This window comes from Pipistrellus hanaki (genome assembly GCF_964339955.1).
Source record: "Pipistrellus hanaki genome assembly, chromosome: 8".
In the NCBI taxonomy this organism is placed as follows: Eukaryota; Metazoa; Chordata; class Mammalia; order Chiroptera; family Vespertilionidae; genus Pipistrellus; species Pipistrellus hanaki.
In genome coordinates, this window is record NC_140510.1 from 55434287 (window position 1) to 55450655 (window position 16369).

Consider the following 16369-nt stretch of genomic DNA (forward strand, 5'->3'; position numbering starts at 1 on the left):
AAATTTCTGATATCCCCCACCCTGTGACATATAATTATTCAAAAAGTGAACTCCTATTCATATGGGGGAGGCCTAAAAGGCCATTAACGTGGTCCAAGCAAGCTTCCAAAGGACATGGCACCCATGAAAGAGAAAAGTGAAAGAACAAAAGTACACTTGAAGTACTGAGTAAGAAATCACTAAGAAACTGTTAAAAAAAATAATAATAATATGAAGTGATATGAAAAAATAGCAAATATTCAAAACATACAATATAGAACTGAAATGCACAAATATGTCACAATATATATTAATATACTGTATATGAGACCCCCTAGAATCATAAGAAATGCAAAAAATCCACTGTTAATAACTCATTTTTGAATTACCCCCCCACTTAAAAATCAAATTGCCCCCCTGCGAGGCATGTGTCCCACATTGTAAACCACTGGTTTAGATGCAAAAATAACTTGTACTGCCCTGGCCAGTGTTTCTCTGTGGTTAGAGCATCGGGCTGTGCACCAAAGGGTCTCAGGTTCAATTCTTGGTCAAGGGCATGTACTTGGGTTACAGGTCCAATCCCAGGCCCTGGTCAAGGCACATGTGGGAGACAACCAATTGATGTGTCTCTCTTGCATCAATGTTCCTTTCTCTCTCTCTCTTTCTCCCCCTCCCTCCCTCTCTTCCACTCTAACAGAATCAATGGGAGCCCTGCTTGCATATCTCAGTGGTTCAGCTTCTACCTATGAACAAGAAGGTCACAGTTCAATTCCCAGTCATGGCACATGCCCAAATTGTGGGCTTGATCTCCAGTAGGGGGCATGCAGAAAGGAGCCAATAAATGATTCTCTCCATCACTGATGTTTCTATTTCTCTCTGAAAATCAATAAAAAATATTTTTTAAATCAATGGGGAAAACATCCTTAGGTGAGGATTAATAACCTTAAAAAAAACAAGTTGTAGCCCTAACCGGTTTGGCTCAGTGGAAAGAGCGTCAGCCTGTGGACTCAAGGGTCCCAGGTTCGATTCTGGTCAAGGGCATGTACCTTGTTTGTGGGCACATCCCCAGTAGGGAGTGTGCACGAGGCAGCTGATCGATGTTACTCTCTCATCAATGTTTCTAACTCTTTATCCTTCTCCCTTCCTCTCTGTAAAAAAATCAATAAAATGTATTTTTTTTAAACAATGAGTTGTACAAAAAAAGAGCATGGAATGGTTAACTTAAGAGCTGTTATTCATCTTTATCATGTAATACAGCAAGTTAAAGTAAATAGAATATCAACTCATTTCTGACCTTCAAGACATTATAATGAACATCAAAGAGGTTAGAATAAAAATAATCTATACTGCCGAGACCGGTTTGGCTCAATGGATAGAGCGTCGGCTTGGGGACTGAAGGGTCCCGGGTTCGATTCCGGTCAAGGGCATGTACCTTGGTTGCGGGCATATCCCCAGTAGGGGGTGTGCAAGAGGCAGCTGATCGATGACTCTCTCTCATCGATGTTTCTAACTCTCTATCTCTCTCCCTTCTTCTCTGTACAAAATCAATAAAATATATTTTTTTAAAAAATAAATAAATAAATAAATAAATAAATAATCTATACTAATAAAAGAGTAACAGGAGTTCCGCACCACCCCAGCTGCTCCAGGCCTCTGGGCAGCGTGGGAAGGCAGAAAGCAGCTCCAGGCCGGAGCGGAAAGGAGGCTCAGGCCGGAGCAAAAGCAATGCCAGCAGCCAGGGGAAGGAAGGCCCATTCTTACACGAATCTTTGTGGATCAAGCCTCTAGTCTATACTAATAAAAGAGTAATATGCTAATTATACTGGACATCTTCCGGACATCCTTCTGGACAAAGCCACAGTGGTGGGGGTCGAAATAGAGGCAGTTAGGGGTGATTAGATCGTCAGGGGAGGGCAGTTAGGGGCAATCAGGCCGGCAAGGGAGGACAGTCAGAGGGTAGTCAGGTTGGCAGGGGAGCAGTCTGGCAGGCAGAGGCAGTTAGGGGTGATCAGGCAGGCAGGCAGGCGAGTGGTTAGTAGCCATGGTCACAGATTGCAAGAGGGATGTCTGACTGCAGATTTAGGACCAATACCTCCTCAGAGGTCCTCCCTGCCTGCACACTGCCCAATCTTACCCACTCCTCCTAGTTTCACTTTCCTTCAAGTCTCCCAGCTAACTAACATGAATGTGTGCATGCTGTGTTCTCCCGGCTACCTGTCTTCTCCCTCTTGACCACTGTCCACAGAAATTTGCAGAACGAAGTAACGAAGGTTCCAATGCACACACTCAGCCCAGGACTGACTCATGGCAGGAAATCCTTGCAGCTCTGCAGCTCTGGAAGGCGGGACCCATGCTGAATACCCACCGAGCTCTACCTGGTCAATAATAATAGGTGGCTAAGGGGCCGGCTCTCAAACATCCTGCACAGCCTGTCGGGCAGGGCAGCCCAGGTTTCCCATGCTCCTTCTTAGCTTTCCTGCAGGATGGGTATGTTCTTTCTCAGAAGAAAGACTAGGTTCACTTGTTCTACAGCCCCTTCTTCCTAACATGAAATTGCACAATGAAAATATGTACTAAACTGAATTTGTAATGCTGCAGTTATCAAATGAAATTTAAATGCATTCACCAACTCAAAGTGACTAGTTGTGCTATAATGCACTATTTAAGAACAGGCAAAAGTTATCTTCTCATGCAGAATGTTTTCTGGATTCTAGATGGGTTCTAGAATGGCTTTACGATTCTGTGTGTCCAACAGCATAATACCTCACACTCCAGTACATACAGGCTTATCCCTCGAGCTGAACAGAGTTCCTCGGCCTCATGCCCTTTTCCCGATTCTCCCATGCTAACGAGCCAGTGTCAGGGTGCAGTGCCCGCTTTGCTGGGTGAGGATCCACATGAGGTCAGTGCCCCATCTAGCAGGCAAGGAAGAAAAGAGTCCACCAATTTGTTGACAGCTCAGTAATCCCAAAGCTTGTAAATCTCCAACAGTTGAATGAGTTAAAGAACCTCTAAAGGTACTCTACAGTGCAAGCTCGCCCATGAACTCAGACGCAAACATCTGGAGTTATTAGAAAAGAAAAGCAGACAATACCACTGTCAGCTTAGAAACCTAACAAGTCAGCAGAAGAACTATGACAAGGCTTGATTTCAGATTCAATACAACAATCAATAAAGTACCTACATTCCAACAATAATCACTAAAAATGATGAGGGGAAGGAAGATTCCACTTGCAAAAAACTGAAAACAAAACAATCAAATACACCTTGACTCACAGATACACATACACACACATCTTGAGAGGAAGGAGACGCCTGTAGTAACTCCAAATTGGAGGTATCCAATCTTCCCCACAGAATGAAGCACGAGTTTAACACAAATCCAACTAAATCCAGGGAAGTTAAGGTAGTTTTGTTTCTGGGTTGTGGGATTCTTTGACTCATCAAGTGATTTAAAAATACATCTGGAAGAATAGACAAATAAAATGGCTGAAAGCTTTTTTAAAGAACAATGATAGGAAACCTGTAGTAAAACAGAAAACAGTGGAAGTTTAAAAAGACGTGAATGGAGACCAGAGAGCAGGAGGGAAGGGAAATTACTAGTAAGTGATCCTGAACACGGCTGGGTTATTCTGAAAAAATAGACTCTGAAGCCTCACCTTCCACCATGAATTAAAATAAGAGATAATTAATACAATTAATGATAATAATGATGACTAAATACAGTCTTCATCTCTCAAATCTCTGGACTAAAAAAAAAAAAGACTGGCAGCTTCCAATGCATACAAATTAAACACTTGGGCAAGTCAGAAATCAAACATAATTAATAGAAATGAACTTTAAAAAATGTAAAAAACAAATACTTTTTTTAAAAATTGGCAGATGTACTTCATGTACAGAGAAGTTATGCAAATTAAGAAGATGGAGACTCTAAGGAGAGTAATAAGGAATCAGGCAAAGGGAAGAACAGACAAACGAGGAAGTGGATGAGAATTACTGACCCATAGAGTATGCATTTTCACTAGTAAGTCCAGGGAGTCAGCGAGCCTTTAAATCCCTGGAGCATGAGTGGGGCAGAGGGTACGGTAGGTACCTGTAGCTAAAACCTTCGTGCCAGCACTTACACTTCTGGGAACCCATCCCACATAGATGTTTATTAAATTATTACATGTTATGGTTAAAGAGGGGATGGACGAGTCCATGACCAAAAACTCAAAACATCCAAGCTTAATTTCTAAATGAAAAAATTTCAAGATGACATTCTTGCCTCACTTAACTTCCACAATTTAGGAAAAGTAACTTGATACTGAACTGAAAACCTTCAACAGCACTTCCCTGCAAAGGCTCACTCTCTCCCCACTACCTTATTTCTGTCATAATGAATCTTTCCTTCGGCAATCTCAGGCTAGGCCTGTTTCCAGCAGCTTCCCATTTCTGTTTTAAATGCATAGGAGCCATCTGTCTAAGAACAGGAGGCTCTTTCTGTCCATCCTGCATCAGGATCAAATGCAGCCAATCATACAAAAGATAAGAGTCTAGATAATTAAAACTGAGTGACATCTTCTAGGTTGCAACACTGATCTCCAGTAAGGAGGTGCTCTCTGTCCCGGTGTCATGAGCTCATGTATGTGTGTAAGAGCCACATATTTTCATCACTTTCCCAGTCTTTGTTCATCCCCCTCCCCCCCAATGACAGATCTGCTTTCAAGATCCGTTTTCCCATAGATACTGTGATTAAGGCAAAGAAATGAATCTCCACATTTTTAGGCATTTATGATAAAGTTTGCTGTACCTTCCATGGAGGTTTTAGATCGCCGTTTCGATGTCTTTGTTGCCATTGACTTGGATGTTCTACTGGAAACCTCAGTCTTAAAGAGAATGAAAAAAATTAATTGATGCCTCACCCAGAGATCCACAAGCAGATTTACTTGAGTAGAACCAAGCTCTACTCAAGGAAGAACAGGAAACAGAACAGACCATCCATACTCTTTAGAGGCACTGACACCAACTCAGTACATTTAAAGCACTCCAGGCCTGGGAGTCAGAGGGAGGCTGAACCCGCTCTCGCTCTAGATTTAGAACCCTGTCTTCTGTGCAGCCCTGAACAGGCCAGCAATTTTCCAACCATACTTTAATCACCTGCTACAGCTACACACTAGATCATGCATCCGTAGACAACTATGAGCACAGATCAGAGAAAACAGCTCATCCCATCCCTCCCAACCCTGGAAATTCCCACCCTGCCACCTCCCTCAACCAGCCATGATGGCCTCCTATCTGACTTTCCAACCTCAGTCCCATACCTCATCCCTCTTTCCTGCAGCTGCCTGGACGCTCTCTGAAAGCAAGTTAGATTGTGAGAACTGGATAAGTCTAACCGCCCAAGGATGGCCCACGTGGAGAGGATAGGGGCTAGCCTTAACCACACCCGGCCACTGGATACACTGCGGGGTCCCACACAAGCCAGCAGAGCTTGGCCTCTGTCTCCCTGTCTGCCTGGTGACTTAGTCTTCTCCCAGACTCATCCCAAGTGCCACCTCCCCCTCTCCCGAATGACTACCTTATCCCTTTGTACACCATACATAGCACTTGCCAAATGAAGCTTTAAGGAAGCCCAGGGGTCCACACAGGAGACCGGAGGATTGCACACCCCAGCTGTGTGTCCAGGCTGTAAGCCACTCAAATCATCGCTCCTACGACAAGCTGAACAGGGCCCTCCGGCCGGCAGCCCACGCTGCGCGCTCCTCCCGTCTTGTGGCTAGGAGAGGCCCCGGCACAGCAGTTACTATTTCCACACAGCCCAACTTTGCATCTCTTAAAGTTAGTTTTAAAGCTTACCTCTGCTTCAGCTTTGGAGTCTTTAACAGATCCATCTGACAACTTTTTAGTCACCTCCCCGGAACTTGATGACTATAAAAAAAAGTGTTTTTCTTCAACTTCTAGAATTATTCAAACCTGTTACATCTAAAATGACATCCAAACGCAAGATGCTTCTTGCTGACAGCAGTGAGATAACCATCCCCCATGTCCCACTGCAGACCGAACCCCTGTGGCTGTTAGCTGCTTGGGTCCCAAAGAATATCCAGACCACTCCCACATGGGGCAGAACAGGGGAAGCACACTTGGAGGCAGTGCCCCTCGGGGAAACTGCAGGACAATGTCTCCTGGCACCAGGCCAAACCTCACATCCCAGTGAGACACAGGGACCCTGCAGTGGGGGAGAGTGACCTGCCCCCTGCTCGGCTCTGAGAGCCAGGCACTCTCAGAGGGAGGCTCCAGATTGGGCGCCAGGAAAGCCATCTTTAAACAAATTGTAGGAAAACGGTGACCACCACCTCGCACCTTGGATCAAATTCCCTGGAAGACACATCTCATACTGGGAGAGGAGATACAATCACTGAGGTTCCTTTGTAAAGGCAGAGGGCATTATGCCTGTTCAACACTTCGCTGACTAAATGTCCTCATTACTTAGTCATGATGGGACAGACGGTATTGGCCTTAATGACCCTGCTTGGGGCTCCCCAGCCCAGGAGCACCAAGCTGTCTCCTCAGAGGTGACAGGTGTCACGCCCACAGATGACCTGGGTCCTCAACCCTCACACATGTCACTCGGACTTCTCAGAGCACTTCACACCCACCATTTCACCTTTTCCTCCCAAACCCCAGAGGGAGGCCGAGAACGCCATCTAAGCTGGACAGAAGTCAAAGGGAGGCATCTCCCACCTCCCAAGCCACCGTTTACATAAGAAGTCAGGACTAGTGTCTGTCTCTCTCTGGCAGCCCAGCTCCAAGCAGGAACACAGCGCCTTCTCCCGGTCTCTCATACATTTACACAAAACCATGGCTCTGACTTGGCTCCAATAGGTCCCACATATCCACCTGCAAAACCACTCTTTAGAATTGTCTCTCATAAAAAATAAATAAATAAATAAATAAATAAATAATAAAAAATAAAAATTTTAAAAATAAATAAAATTTTAAAAATTAAAAATAAAAATAAAAAAGAATTGTCTCTCCATCAAAACCTCTAACAGCACCAACAAGTGTGGTGAACAGAACAGTTGGGAAGACTGGTCATTCACTCTGCTGCCTGGAGCGCAGGAAAACACACCAGAATGTGCCAGCGCCTCAGAAAAAGCAGGGTGTTGATAAACAATTCTTAGACCTCTGGAAAGAGTAAGGCAGGTCTTTTTTTTTTTTAACATTCTTTTTTTTTTAAAATATATTTTATTGATTTTGTACAGAGAGGAAGGGAGAGAGATAGAGAGTTAGAAACATCGATGAGAGAGAGTCATCGATCAGCCGCCTCTTGCACACCCCCTACTGGGGATATGCCCGCAACCAAGGTACATGCCCTTGACTGGAATCGAACCCGGGACCCTTCAGTCCCCAAGCCGAAGCTCTATCCATTGAGCCAAACCGGTTTTGGCAACATTCTCTTTTTTAATTGCTCTCAGAGAGAGAAAGGGAGGAGGGAGAGAGAGAGGGCGGGAGGGAAAGGAGAAGCATCAATGCATGAGAGAACATGGGGAATGTCTTCGTATTTCTCAGACTCCTGCAGTGACCTGGTTTGCATGACACCTGCCATAGGCTATATTACTCCAGGGCCTGTGGGAACCCCACAGTTCTCAGTAGATCACAACTCAATTACTAACCAAACCTGTGTGCAGCCCAGGCCTCCCGCAGAGCCAGGCCCATCTACCCCTGGGCCCCCTGGGCCACAAGCTGAGTTACCATGCTAAAAACCAGAGGGCTGTCCCAGGAGGAATCACAGCTCAGGCCTCGCCCCTCACCACCTTGAACTGACCTTGAGCCTTTCTAGACCTTGGGTCCCTCCTTCCTAGCAGCAGGAGGCCAGAAGACCCCCACAACCTTCTTCCCAGAACACTCTAGAACCACATGATGCCCCCAGGAGAACAGACACCTATACCGGGCATAGGGAACCCAAAGCAACTAGCACATTCAGAAAACACCGAAACCAAACTAATCTGGTCAATCCTAAATTTATCTGAACATTTAATTAAACAAGAAATACAGAAACCAAGGGCTTACTGTACTTACCCACTAATACCTACAAGACTCAGGGAAGTAGCCATAATTCTTAATGAATGCAACTACAACCAGGCTCGTAGGCCCACAGACCACTGAGCCAGCCTGTGAACACTGCTCACAACGCTGGGTCCCGGCCATTCCACGGACTTCAGAGAAACACCCAAACACACACTCACAGCACAGAGCAAATCTGAATCACCTGGCAAAAAACTGGCATCTCTTCCAGTTTCTACTGAGAATCCAAGACTGTCTTAATTTTAAATTGGCGATTAAAAAATCAGTTTCCTAGTCACATTCTAATGAAGACAAAAATCATTTTAGAGAACAACACAAACTCTAAGATAGAGGCTCACAGTTTTCGAAGAGAACTTTACCTTCTTCTCCGGTTTATCATGCTCTCGGCTCTTTTCCTTGACAGGGTCCCGTGCATGCTCCCCGTTTTTCACCCTCCGCCTGTCCCTATCCCTGTCCCTGCCCTTGTCTCGCTCACGCTCCTTCTCCCTGTCTTTCCACCGCTCCTTTTCTTTTCCGCCCTCGTTTTTCCTCTCTCTCGCACGGTCCAGATCCTTGTCCCGGTCCCTGTTGCCTCTGTCTCTGTCCCTGTCAGGCCGGGCCCTGGTTCTGGTCCTCTCTCTCTCCCCTTCTCGGCCCTTGTCTCTCTCAGAGTCTTTATGTCGATCACGGTCATTCTCCTTGGTCTTCTCCTTGTCTCTTTCTTTTTCCCTCTGTTTGCTTTCTTCTTTCAATTCTTCATTTTGTTTGCGATCTCTGCTTGTACTTCCCTCATTTATTTCAGAATTTCTTCTACCCTGAAGAAAAAAAAAAAAAAGTCAAATAACAAGCTCATTTACAGATGCCATTGCCTGACCTACAAAAAGATTCACTGTCTCGTGCTCCAATATGTCGCCTCAGAATCACCTCTTCATCTTTAGGAACCCTGGGCTCCTCTTCTCTCACATTCCTGTTGTCCGGTTCCTGAGGTTTTGACGTCAGTGAGGCCCTTCCCTTCCCGTCCTTCTCTCCGGCTAGCACTCTCTTCACCGCATCATCGCTGGACACCTTGTTGTCCCGTGGGAGGAAATGAAATGCGGGTGAAATTGGGATTAGCACACGTAACAAACATGAATGGTAACATTCAAAGGCAGCTCATTACAGATTCCTCGTCTATCAGTGAGATTCGAAGGACAAGACATGAAAAGGATGTGCTGTCGCCACAAAGTACACCACCTGCTGGCAGTACCCTAGCAGCACTGCAGTCTGGACAGCAGAACCCACCCGAGTGCAACGAATCCCGCTTGAAGTGTGGACACACTGTTCAAGACAACTCCATGAAGGCCTCCCACTCCCTGTAGGGTCACAGACACCCACCATTAAAGGCCTGAAGGAAGGAAATAAGAATCTCGTTGCAGCACCTGCCCACCAGCCAGACCCTGGGCACACCTCACACTCATGCTCTCTCTCCACAAGGAGCACTAGACTCCGGGGCCAAGGATATACTAGTACTGGAGCAGCCATCACCAACCAGTGGTCACTAAGGTCCGAAAGGTTGGCCACCGCTGTACTGGAGGATGTGCTGCATACTAGGGGAGGTCCTGGGAGACATGGCCAAATACAATGGTTAAACTCTGTACTTATGTGTGCACTATGGGAACACAAGTCAGCCTGGGAGGGGGAAAGGCTAGAGGTCCCACTTCGCTGCCAGATAAAACTGGGAAGCAGGAGGACAACCAGAGCAGGAGACCTAGAGGCGGGCACAGGTGCAGTACACGAGAGAGAACTAGCGGACGGGGAGTAGCAGCAGGTCTCTCAGGGCCTTATGAGCCACATCACAGAGCTGTATATACGCGTGTGCGCGTGCGCGCGCACACACACACACACACACACACACACACACACAGGCAACAGGAAGCCTCAAAGGATTCGGCAGAAAAGACAGGAGTCAGATTTGCTTTCTAGAAAGAGGAGCAAAGTGAAGGAAGTGGGGTGGGGATTGGGGACAGAAACATTCTCTCTCCCCACCACCACCTGCACTGGCAAAATCAGCTTCTGCATCTCCAAGCCTATGAGTAGGATACAGACCAGTGAGGCTCTCCTGAGGCCTCCTAGGAGCCACCACCCCGCTACCCCCACTGTTTCTATCAGCAACAACGAAGGTTAGCCCCCAGCCCATAACCCACCAGGTATACGAAGGGCTTTATTAGCTAGCCCTTGATAAAGGTCAACCCCACAGAGAAGGCAGGCCCTCGGGATGACCTTCTCCATCGTCTCAGCAAACAGGGCCAGGTTGCATTTAACCAGAGGCCATGCTTCCAGGCCACATGAGGACCTCCAGAAGTAATAATTCTAGTCCCTATACAATTGAAACGGGTTTCTCTGAAGGCAGCACAGCTCTGCAAACAACAACCAGGAGAGGGGAGGGGCAATAGGGAAGAAAGGAGGGAGGGAATGACACCAGAGGCTGGAAAGGCAAGCAGAGAGCTGGAACGTCCCATGAGACCCAAATAATAAAAGAAGCTCCTCCATCTACCTGGGCCCCATTGGAAACAGTCACCTGCCCTGAAAGGGGCCCAAAAGAAGGAGAACAAGGCCAGGAAGCCTGGGTACACAGCCTCGGGCCACCGGCCCCAGGAGCCGAGTGTCTGTGAGTCCCAATTTTACACTGAAAGCCTGTGGAACTGGGGTCTCTGTTTCATTATACTGTTTTAAGTTTCTCCCATGTAACTCTGAGGTTCCAGATTAGGTGGGATCAGATTCAAAGGGCAGGGTCCAACACACACCACCCAAAACTCCTTCCGTAGCTGCTGCTCTCATGCTGTGAGTTTTAAGGGCCCGGCTGCAGCATTACCTTGCTGAGGCAGCACTTTCCAATTCTCTGGAGCAGCTCGTTTGTTCTCTCAGGCTCGTGCCCCGCCACGATCCGGGCTGGCTTCGCCGACAACGGCTCTCCCGTGACCATCACCACTACGTCTATGGCCTTCTGAAGGAAGCTAATTTTTGCATCTTTATCCTGAAAGATTTCCATTTAAAATACAAATGACAAAATACTTCAAAAGGTTTGTGTTACCTTTAGTATGTTCGGTAGGCACAGTTCCTGTTTGCATAAAGAGCTATTCTGAGATGTCGATTTAAAAATACTGACCTTCTATAACAAAACAAAACAAAAAAATCAATAAAACTTTTAATATCAGTTGATGTCGTAGCACTAACCTTTGCAACACTAATCCCATTTCTCAGTGAATAAAATTAGCATGAATGTAGTTGCCAAAAATGAAATGAAAAAGAGTATACAGCAATTCACAAATTACCCAACCATAATCAGCATATAAATGACACACACCAAGGTACACAGGTTAAAAAAAAATTCATTAAGGAGAAGGAAATAGCCCCCCTCAAACCTACCTTCACATTATCTGACTTCATCTCGGCGTCCGTGTACAGGCCCTTCATGAAGCCAGTCATCCGAATCACCTTCAAAGATAAAACAAAGCATGATCAGCACCCCACAAAGCAGCCTCTTCATCAGCCTCATTCACTGAACCCCGAATCTGTCCCCAAGATCTGATTCATGTACTCACCCCACAAACACATGTCTGTCATGTGTGAGGCCTTGACCAGGCGAAACCAGCCTAGCTGTGGGGATAGGTAAACATCAAAGAGACTTATGGGGTGGAGAGGGAAGAGAGGATCAGTACCCACCCAAACTCCGGAAGGGTGAGGGTGTCTGGGACTGTCTCCCAGAAGACGTCTGATCTATACTGAGACCAGAGGCATAAAGGAGAAGAGTTAGGGGAGAGGGTATTGAGGAAGCACATGCCAGGCTAAGTGAACAGCCCTGGAAAGGTCCAGACCAAGAAAATCACAGCCTGAGGCCAGAGTCAGGCATGGGCCTGACTCAGACGGCCCTTGAAGCCACTCAGGAATAGGGACTCACCGTAGCCTAAGACCACAAGGAGCCCTGGGAGGTTCAAAAGCAGGAGACATCTTACAAGGGTCACACAGGCCCAGTGGAAAGAATGTATTTCCCAGCCTGGGTTTCTGAAACTAGGTGGAAGGTCTTTCTCCTTCACTGTGTTCCTCACTTCCTGGGACAGAGGGTGCTCCGTGCCACATCACTTCTGTCCTCTTCCTCAGTCAACCTGCCCCTCCCAATGACCCCAAACACTAACCTTTCTGTTCCTCCTCATCCCCACACACAGCCAGACCCAGAGTTCTCCAAGACCAGCTTTTTTCAAAATGTGGTACATTACTATAAAATCAACACAACGGATAGCAACAGCATTTTTTAATGAAACAACAAAAAAATCAGACTGTGTTTTTATATAGTAAGAGTGAATATCTCTATCTGTGTGCATTTCAGGTGGATATAAAGCATATTTATTACTAGAAGATGTGTTTTTAAAAACAAAAAACAGTCCCATGCTAAAATCAACTGCTTCTCTGAGACCCAGTTACAGCCAGCTACTGATTAAACGTTTAGTCCTCATCAAACTAGGTAAGAGCTGTGCCATTAATTTTCCTGGGAAAACAGATAGAACATTAAGAGTATCCTGGCCCTAGCTGGTTTGGTTCAATGGATAGATTGTCGGCCTGTGGACTGAAGGGTTCCGGGTACAATTCTGGTCAAGGGCATATGCCCAGTAGGGGGTATTCAGGAGGCAGCCAATCAATGATCAGTGATTCTTCGTCATCATTGATGTTTCTCTTTCTCTTTCTCTCCCCCTCTCCTTTCTTCTCCTTTCTTCAATAAAAATATATTTAAAAAAGAAAAAAAAAAGAGTATCCTGTACTTCGTATACCTGGAAACTTTTCATTTTGTCTCTTTTGATGTTTTCCCAGTTAGCTGGCAGTTAAAATTGTGAGCAATAATTTTCAGTGACAAGTGACATCAACATCACAAGATCAATTATTTGACTTATGAAAGAGGCAAAACTATTTAGCTGTAGCTAAGATGATAAGAGGGTAACTTAAATATAATACTCAGGGGCAGTAAAGGATTCTCATACAAGGCTCTGCACCTGTTATCTGAAAATGCTTTCCAGTGCATCTGCCTGGTGAAACGCCAAGACCCAGGGGAGGAGGCATGTCCCCCACCTCCCTTTCTGGCTCTCCGTGTCAGGGGGCAGACAGGACCAACGTGGAAGATAAAAGTGTGAGGCTATAGTAGGCCAGGCTCCCAGCCTGGTGACTCATTTGTGCCCTCCTGGGTTAGAAGACGCTACCTGCTGTTTCACAGGTTGGAGGTGATGAAACACATGGGTATGCCCCTTCCCCACACATCATCCAGGGCTGCAGGAGGAGGAGGGGGCCAGACAGCCCTTTGGATGTGGGTGGGATTCCAGAGAGTGTTAAAGCACAATTAGGGCTTTTTAACACAGAGACACATATTACAAACATGTTATAAGACAGCAGAAATGAGTAAAGCAAAGTTTGTGGAAGAGTAAGATGCCCAACCTGCTGGAAAGAGTGATAAATGACATTTGAGAACCAACAAGGGGGGAGATCGGGAGCCTCTAGAAGTCTGCAAGTTCAAGCTGAGTCCTAACTCCACAGAGCACGCCGGAGGTCGATGCCCGTCTCAGGTGCTCCATGGAGATGGACGCCGCCACGGGTGTTACCCGGAGCCCTGACAGGTTCTAGGTAACTGGATGTTTGTGTGCACCTTCTGTGCACTGCACCCGGTGCAGCTCACCCGCAACATGTCAACAAGTTACAGTCTCCGTGGCTCAGGAATTCACCTTCCTTCCACTAGGGAAAGGTTACAAGCAACCTCAACCGAGGCAGGCTGTGCCGCTGATGAGCAAATACGTACGTGCTCTTTTATAGTTTCCCACCTACAACCACCTTCGATAAATTCACCCACGGGTATTTATTAAACATACAACCTGTAGAAAACCTGTGCAGGGCCCTGTAAGAGGAAAACTAGGGGGTAGAGGAGACCATAAAAAATGATCATTTCCTTCTCGCAGGATTTCTCTGGCCGCCTTCCACCTGCTTGGCACTGAAGAAAGAAATCACAGAAACAGCTCTGGCAGGTAGAATGTAAGCTGTGCTCTAAGAGACATAAAGGCAGGCTGGAAAGAAATGGCCAGGAGACGCCCCAGAAGAGGTTGCCCCGGGGGATGCATGGCAAGGGTGGCGCAGGAGCGGATGGGGCAGGCACTCGGCGCACAGGCACCACTGAACTGGGCCCGAGGTCGCCCCTCGGGCCCAAGGCCAGGTCAAGGGGGGCTCCACAGGCAGGGGCTGCGCACAGCCACGCGAGGCCCGACCCCGACGCCGGCCCTCATTCCAGCCCCGGCCGACGACCACCCACACTCCGGTGGACCCTGACCCCAGACCTGCACCTGGGCCCCATCACCGACCCCGATCCGCACCTGGACCCCAGCCCACGCCTGGGCCCGGACCCCGGCCCACACCCAGGCCCCCGGATTCCCACCTCGTCCCGGCCCCGCCCCGCCCCCTGCCCGGGCCTGGACCCCGGCCTGGCGCCCCACCTCAGTGATGATGTCGTGCAGGTAGCGGAACGGGGGCTTGCTCAGCAGCTTCTCCGTCAGCGGCGGCCTCCGAATCACCCTCCCCAGAGCCTCCTGCGTCCGCTTCACCACCGCCGCGTTCATGGCGGCGCCGTCCGCACCCCTGCCGGCCCGCCCGCCGAGCCTCAGCCCCGCCGCCCCGCCGCCCCGCCGCCCCGCCGCCCCGGCCCCGCCGCTGCCGCCACCGCCCGCTCCGGCCCGGACGCGCCGCTCTAGTTTCCATCCCACAGTGCACCGGAGTCCGCCACTGCGCGTGCGCAGAGCCGCGGCATTCGGTCGCCAGGGCAGCGCGGCCTTAGCAACCGACGCCAAGGGGCGAAGGCCCCTGCCGGGCTGTGCTCGGAAGCCGGCTCGCCCCTGTCCGCTGGGACGGCGCCCTCTCCCTGGACCCTCCCAATGGTCCCGGAAAATGGGGTTCCCCACTTGTTAGAGGTGACCGCCGAGGAATGCTTAACAGCCACACAGCCTCCAAGATCTGTGTGGCCTGTTTCACAGGCTCTCAGGAAACTGGACTAAGCTCACACGGGATAGAAAATGCGCAGTCCTGTCTGTTAGCATGGCTTCCTGCGCCAGTACAGTCGCTCGTTTTCTCTGAGTCTCCTTTTCTGTTCCAATAAACCAGGGACAGTAGGGACCAGCCTCCCTCATTCCCAGGGCGGAGGGGATTGAACTGTGCGTTGGTGCCCAGTAATCAGTGCAAAGTCAAGCCTCGGAGTTGTGCGTAGTGTCTGTGGTTCTGCCACCTGTCTCCATCCACCATGCACAAGCTCAGTGCAGAGACTCCAGAGACCCTTTTAGCTACCTGGAAGCTTGGCGATCTAGTCGTAGTTCTCTTATGGATATCTTTGTAACTTTGTTTACACTCCTTTTCTCTTTTTCTTTTTTTTTCTTACCATTTTTAATGTTCTTTGTTCCTTGTAAAGACCAACATTTCTATCTGGTGTCATGCTCCTCCTGTCTGAACACCTTCCTTTACTATATATTTCCACTGGTCACCTGGCAATGAATTCTCTCACCTTTTGTTTGTCTGAAATTCTTTACTGCACCTTCACGTTTGAAAGGTAGTTCCACTGACTGTAGAGTTCTGGGTCATTTTTTTCCCCCCCCTTTCAGTACTTTAAACATTTTACTCTACTGATTTCTAATTACAGAGTACAGAAGTCTTCTGTCATTCCTATCTTTGTTCTGTCTATTGTGTATCTTTCTACCTTCAAGACATTCTTTTTAAGTTTGCCCATAAGTTTATGGAGTTTTTTTTCTTAAAATTTAATTATTATTGACATACAATAAAATTCACCCATTTTAAGTGTGCAGGCTTCTATACAATTGTTACCACCACCACAATCAAGATGTATATAGAACATTCCTGCACTTACACATCTCACCTGCTCATCTCCATGTCCCCCCCCCCCAATCCAGCCCCAGGCAACCACTGATCTGGTTTTTGTTAATCATAATTTTGATTCATCTATAGTTTCATATTAGTGGAATCATATAGTACATAACTTTTTGTGTTTAATTCTTTCTCTTAAAATGTTTTTGAGAGTTACAACATTGCTACATATATTAATGTAATTCCTTTTTATGGCTGAGTAGTATTCTGTTGTACAATTTGTTTATTCATTCACTAGTTGATGGACATTTGAGTTACTTCACGGTTTTGTTTTGTTTGCTTTTTTGTTATCCTGTATAATAAAAGGCTAATATGCAAATTGACCAAATAATAGCAGAATGACCGGTCGCTATGACACACACTAACCACCAGGGGGCAGATGCTCAATGCAGGACCTGTCCCCTGATGGTCA

General features: G+C 47.4%; 1 protein-coding gene across 5 annotated transcripts in view; it reads right to left on the minus strand.

Annotated features, from left to right (window-relative positions):
* Nucleotides 1-14791, minus strand: part of TRAF3IP1 (TRAF3 interacting protein 1) — a 36405-nt gene extending 21614 nt beyond the window's left edge. For 3 of the 5 annotated variants that reach the window (XM_084891617.1, XM_084891616.1, XM_084891620.1), the window contains exons 1-8: nucleotides 14526-14791; nucleotides 11431-11499; nucleotides 10877-11038; nucleotides 8950-9090; nucleotides 8406-8840; nucleotides 5818-5889; nucleotides 5573-5737; nucleotides 4772-4847 (exon numbers count right to left, since the gene is read on the minus strand). In XM_084891617.1, the coding sequence (XP_084747743.1) occupies nucleotides 4772-4847; nucleotides 5573-5737; nucleotides 5818-5889; nucleotides 8406-8840; nucleotides 8950-9090; nucleotides 10877-11038; nucleotides 11431-11499; nucleotides 14526-14648 (1243 nt within the window). In that variant the 5' untranslated portion in view covers nucleotides 14649-14791. The remainder of the gene's footprint in view (nucleotides 1-4771; nucleotides 4848-5572; nucleotides 5738-5817; nucleotides 5890-8405; nucleotides 8841-8949; nucleotides 9091-10876; nucleotides 11039-11430; nucleotides 11500-14525) is intronic. The other 2 variants (XM_084891619.1, XM_084891618.1) reach the window with 1 other exon arrangement.
* Nucleotides 14792-16369: the final 1578 nt, after the last annotated feature.